Source organism: Lucilia sericata, unplaced genomic scaffold (assembly GCF_015586225.1).
Source record: "Lucilia sericata isolate MDLA Ls3-8-SP2 unplaced genomic scaffold, ASM1558622v1 Contig000720F_arrow, whole genome shotgun sequence".
Taxonomy (NCBI): Eukaryota; Metazoa; Arthropoda; class Insecta; order Diptera; family Calliphoridae; genus Lucilia; species Lucilia sericata.
The window spans coordinates 179552-185825 of record NW_023994721.1 but is presented as its reverse complement, the minus strand read 5'-3'; the positions used below and the strand labels follow the sequence as shown (position 1 = coordinate 185825).

The window sequence follows — 6274 nt, the reverse complement described above, 5'->3', positions numbered from 1 at the left end:
GAACAGAACAGAACTAGAACAGAACTAGAACAGAACTGGAACAGAACTAGAACAGAACTAGAACAGAACTAGAACAGAACTAGAACAGAACTAGAACAGAACTAGAACAGAACTAGAACAGAACTAGAACAGAACTAGAACAGAACTAGAACAGAACTAGAACAGAACTAGAACAGAACTAGAACAGAACTAGAAGAACTAGAACAGAACTAGAACAGAACTAGAACAGAACTAGAACAGAACTAGAACAGAACTAGAACGGAACTAGAACAGAACTAGAACAGAACTAGAACAGAACTAGAACAGAACTAGAACAGAACTAGAACAGAACTAGAACAGAACTAGAACAGAACTAGAACAGAACTAGAACAGAACTAGACAGAAGAACAGAACTAGAACAGAACTAGAACAGAACTAGAACAGTAGAACAGAACTAGAACAGAACTAGAACAGAACTAGAACAGAACTAGAACAGAACTAGAACAGAACTAGAACAGAACTAGAACAGAACTAGAACAGAACTAGAACAGAACTAGAACAGAACTAGAACAGAACTAGAACAGAACTAGAACAGAACTAGAACAGAACTAGAACAGAACTAGAACAGAACTAGAACAGAACTAGACAGAACTAGAACAGAACTAGAACAGAACTAGAACAGAACTAGAACAACAGAACTAGAACAGAACTAGAACAGAACTAGAACAGAACTAGAACAGAACTAGAACAGAACTAGAACAGAACTAGAACGACTAGAACAGAACTAGAACAGAACTAGAACCGGAACTAGTAACAGAACTAGAACAGAACTAGAACAGAACTAGAACAGAACAAAACTAGAACAGAACTAGAACAGAACTAGAACAGAACTAGAACAGAACTAGAACAGAACTAGAACAGACCTAGAACAGAACTGAACAGAACTAGAACAGAACTAGAACAGAACTAGAACAGAACTAGAACAGAACTAGAACAGAACTAGAACAGAACTAGCCAGAACTAGAACGACCTAGAACAGAACTAGAACAGAACTAGAACAGAACTAGAACAGACCTAGAACAGAACTAGAACAGAACTAGAACAGAACTAGAACAGAACTAGACCAGAACTAGAACAGAACTAGAACAGAACTAGAACAGAACTAGAACAGAACTAGAACAAAACTAGAACAGAACTAGAACAGAACTAAAACAGAACTAGAACTGAGCAAGGTTTTCGATGTAAACTATATTGTCTAAGAGAAAATATGAGTGATTACAAGATAAGCTCTTTTTTCGGTCATTGCAAAAGAAGTTTTTTTTTCAGCAGGAGATTTTATAAAAAACTGTTTTTTCAATTTAAATACATTTGAGTGAAGTTACAATCTTTTTAGGTTTTCTTAGATTTTCGAACAAAAAAAAAAAGTTTTATTTATTTGATCTTGTTTTAAGGTAGATACCTTAAGTTTTCATAAGTTTTTTTTTCATAATTGTTTTTTTGATAAAACTTCTACTTACCATTATTAACCGAACTTGAAGCAGAAGATGTTGAACCACCCGCAGCCACACCCTGTATATAAGTAGTATGCCACAACACCATCAGCGACCAACTTAACACAATAAATATGTGATACACAAAACAACTAGTCCACATGGTTAAATTTGAATTTACACGATTTTTTAAATTTATATACATTTTGCTATTTTTTTTTTTTTTTTTTTTTGTTTTTCTAAAACTAAATTTTTCCTATAAATTCCACCGATTTCGTTACAAAGCAAAGAATTTTAGCAAATTAATTAAATGCTTTAGGGGAATTTAAATTAAACGTTTGAAAAATTAAATTATATTTAAGAAAAAATATAACTTTTTTCTATATAAAATCCCTCTGGTATTGCTTATAACGGAAGCGGAAATTAAGTAAAAACAAAACAACTATGCTACTGCACTACACAGGTTTTAATTAATGTTTTTAATGCTGCAACTAATAGTTGTGCTTTTCAAGTGTTTGTTATTAATTTAAAAAACAAAACAAAATACTTTTCAGTTTTTTCTCAAAATTTTATATTATTTTTAATTAATTTTTCAATTTTTTTATTACACGATTTTTCCGTTTTTTAACCACTTATTGCACAATGACCAATTGTGTCATTTTAACACATTGCTCTTTTAGTATTGTACTTTATTGTTTTTTTATGCAATAATTATTTTTAATAAAAATTTTTTTGTTTTAAAATATTTATCAATTAATTAACACTTTTTTTATTTTCAACTTTGTTTAACGCGCGTGTTTGTGTGTTTTTTAATATAAATGTGAATATTTTTTATAAATTTTTTCAATTTATTTTCTTTTTATTAAAACTGCACCAAAATAATATTTGTCAATTTAATATCATTTATAATTGCCATAAATGACTAGCGTATCAGTAACGGTCCATTCACTCATTCATTCATTTCATTTTATTTTTGTAGCCATTTTGTGACATTGCTGCCTGCTGCGTCATTTATTCATACATTCAGTCATTGTTCAAACAACACCATCTGCCACAAACCATTTGTTTGTTTGATGTCGCTTATGTTGTGCTCTTTGTTGTTTTTATTACTGCCTGTTCTTTTGTTGTTATTATTGTTGTCATTAATCTGTAACGAAATGTGAAAAAGTTAATTTAATATTATTATAATTATTTAATAATGAAATAATTATGTGGTTGCACAAAACAACACAAAAAGAGCCAGAGATTGTTGCAGCCACGATACATGAAGAAACACTTCTGCAAGTGAACATATTTTTTAAAAAATTTAATGACTACATAATTTAATTAAAAGGAACTGAACAAAAACTGAACGAGAAATGAACTAGAACTGAACTAGAACTGAACTAGAACTGAACTAGAACTGAACTAGAACTGAACTAGAACTGAACTAGAACTGAACTAGAACTGAACTAGAACTGAACTAGAACTGAACTAGAACTGAACTAGAACTGAACTAGAACTGAACTAGAACTGAACTAGAACTGAACTAGAACTGAACTAGAACTGAACTAGAACTGAACTAGAACTGAACTAGAACTGAACTAGAACTGAACTAGAACTGAACTAGAACTGAACTAGAACTGAACTAGAACTGAACCAGAACTGAACTAGAACTGAACCAGAACTGAACTAGAACTGAACTAGAACTGAACTAGAACTGAACTAGAACTGAACTAGAACTGAACTAGAACTGAACTAGAACTGAACTAGAACTGCACTAGAACTGAACTAGAACTGAACTAGAACTGAACTAGAACTGAACTGAACTAGAACTGAACTAGAACTGAACTAGAACTTTTTTTTTTTTTTTTTTTTTTTTTTTTTTTTTCATTTTCATTTTATTTATCTCAAATATTTGTATTACAATATGTGCTTAAAATTAAACCCGCTAAGCCAATTGGCTTGACAGCAGGATAAGGTAAATAAATATATAAAATTAGAATCATTTACATATTAATTAATAATAAATTTAACAATTTGTTCATAATAAATTAAATGTGTTGTTCATTGCGAACTTATAAAAAAATATTTCATTAGTTTTTTTCTTGTATGTTCATTTCTTGTATTTATAATGTTGACTGGAATTTTGTTCAGTGTATTTGGCAAGGCGACACCTAGTGTGTTTCTTCCATACTCATTAGAGAATCTTTCTACTTTATACCTTCCTTGTGCTCGGCTTCTCGTGTTATACCTATGGTCTATTTCATGTAGGAAGCGATTATCATTGAAGAAGTCGCTCGAAAGTGTTGTACAATATATACTATGGACATTAAGTATTTTTAATTCCTTGGCTAAGTTACTGATGTTGTTTTGGTGAGTTGTTCGGTTATTGATTAGCGTCGAATTTGTGAAGTTTTCGTTGTGGTTTGTGTTGTTGTGGGTGAAGGTGATATTTCGTTGATAGAGTTGAATGTTGTTGTGGATGGTGTTTATTGATGGGTTGTTTTGATGAATGTTATGTAGTGTAGTGTTGTTGTATGTGTTATTTATTACGTGTTCTGCTGAGAAAGTGTTTGAGATATTATGGAAAGGTAAGTTTGCTTGGCTGAGTGTGTTGTTGTGATATAGATCAGTATATGTGTTTATGGATAATCGATGAGGAAGTGTGTTGTTTTGATTTACGACTGTTGACGTGTTGTTGTTTATGGCTGTGTTCGTATTATGTCTTGTATTGTTTGTTGAGAATCGTTGGGTAAGTGTGTCGTTGGATACATCTGCAGGCGTATTGGTATAAGTAGATGTGTATGCTGTTGTGATGATATTCGTGGAGAAGCGTTGGTTCTTCCACAGTATTTTCAATATTTGATTTTGTGTTCTTTGTAAGGTTTTGCAGTAGGTAGCGCTACCCCATGCTGTAATTCCGTGCCTAATATACGATTCTGCAAGAGAAAAGTAGGCCTGTCTAAGTACACTATACGTTGCGCAGTTACTTAGATGGTATAATATATAGGCTGATTTGCGCAGTTTTTTTCGTACATCTTCAATGTGTATTTTCCATTTGAAGTCGTGGTCAACATAAACACCTAAGTATTTGTATGATTGTACTATTTCAATGTTTGTTGTACATGTATCGTTATTGTTATTTGGATTTGTTGTTTTCTCGTGTAGACATTCAGTGCTATGGAATTTTATATTAATAGGGAAATCATTTAGGTGACGTGGTTTAATATGCATTATTTTTGTTTTTGAGGCATTAATGACTAGACCATTGTCATGGCACCATTTTGCTGCAATGTCTAGTTGTTTTTGCATAGTTTCAGTAGCTTCGTGTATGTTTTTATTTGATACAACAATTGCAGTATCATCTGCATATGCAAAAGTTTGACTCTCTATAGCTTTAATCATATCATTTGCATAAATAATATACAGGATTGGTCCTAATTTTGACCCTTGAGGTACTCCATATTTTATATGCGTTTCTTCGCTTAAAGTATTATTGATTTTAACTCGATATGATCTGAAGCTGAGATAACTTTTGAACCAGTTGAGCGTGTTTCCTCTAATACCATTTCTTTCTAGGATTTGTAATAACTTTTCGTGAGATAATGTGTCAAACGCTTTGCTAAAATCAATGAAAAGCACTAAACAATGTTGATTTCTGCTTAGGCATGAGTTAATGTAATTTGCAAAGTTTCCTAGCAGTTTGTTAATACTCTTCCCTTTTTGAAATCCATACTGGTTATTATTTATTATATTATACCTTGTTAAAAATTGAGTCAGGCGTCTTACAACAATTTCTTCTAATATTTTTTCAATTATAGGTAATATTGATATTGGCCTATAATTGTTGCATTCCGATTTGGATCCAGTTTTGTAAATTGGTCTTATTATGGATGTTTTTAGTAGATTTGGTACTGTTGAATTTTCTAGGCTAGAATTAATGAGCTTTGTGATGACTGGAGTGATTATAGTGGCGTTATATTTTAGATCTCGGGGTCTAATTTGATCAATACCGGCTCCTTTTTTGGTATTTAATGTATTCAAAATATTATATATTTCGCATTCGTTGGTATGTGACAAATATATTGAGTTTTGTTGAGTATTAGCTGTATTATTTAGTGTTTTTATATTACAATTATGAACAAGACTACTCACATTTTCATCAAAGCTTTTTGCAAAAGAGTTTGTAATATTATGCAATGACACCTCATTAAAGTTTTTAATTATCATGTCATCAATATTTGTTGATTTTTTCCCGATAATTTCGTTTATAATTTGCCATGTAATGCGCATATCATTTCTATTTTCTATAAATTTTTGACGGTAATAATTGTTTTTTGCATTTATTATTTGTTTATTTACTTGGTTTCTGAATTGTTTATATTCTTTTTCGAAAGTTTTGTTATTTTTGTTATTTTTCCATTTCTTAAAAAGTTTATCCCGTATTTCACAATATTTAATCAAGTTTTCACTAATCCACGGATTACTAGATCTTTTCTTATATAATGGTTTTTTTTCTGTAAGAACTGTTATATATTTCACAAAATTTTTCATATATTTTATTATAAATATCGTTAGTGTTTTGATATTGATTTATTATAATATTCCAATCTACTTCCTGTATTTTTTTATTAACGAGAAAATTGTTTAGTTGCGAACCCTGGATTACATTTACATTTTCCGTACCCTGATTATTTTCTTGTTTGTTTATACAACCAAAAAGAGCGTAGTGATCAGATATTGTTGTTGTTATTATCGCGGCGTCTACTTGTGTGTTTTTATTGTTTTTAATAAACAAGTGATCAATGCAGGTACTTGTTTTT

General features: G+C 30.8%; 1 protein-coding gene across 1 annotated transcript; it reads right to left on the bottom strand.

Annotated features, from left to right (window-relative positions):
- Positions 1 to 2265: 2265 nt before the first annotated feature.
- LOC119607634 (putative uncharacterized protein DDB_G0291786) lies at positions 2266 to 5873 on the bottom strand. Its single transcript, XM_037961632.1, has 2 exons — positions 5607 to 5873; positions 2266 to 2616 (listed from the first exon to the last, which is right to left on the bottom strand). The coding sequence occupies exons 1-2, from the start codon at positions 5742 to 5744 to the stop codon at positions 2497 to 2499; spliced, it is 258 nt and encodes an 85-aa protein (XP_037817560.1). The 5' UTR covers positions 5745 to 5873; the 3' UTR covers positions 2266 to 2496.
- Positions 5874 to 6274: the final 401 nt, after the last annotated feature.

Coding starts and splice junctions, on each gene's coding strand:
- LOC119607634 (XM_037961632.1), bottom strand. CDS start 5,744: ATGCGCATTACATGGCAAATTATAAACGAAATTATCGGGAAAAAATCA. Junction 2,617..5,606: donor CAAAAAGCTTTGATGAAAAT/GTGAGTAGTCTT, acceptor ATTTCGTTACAG/ATTAATGACAACAATAATAA.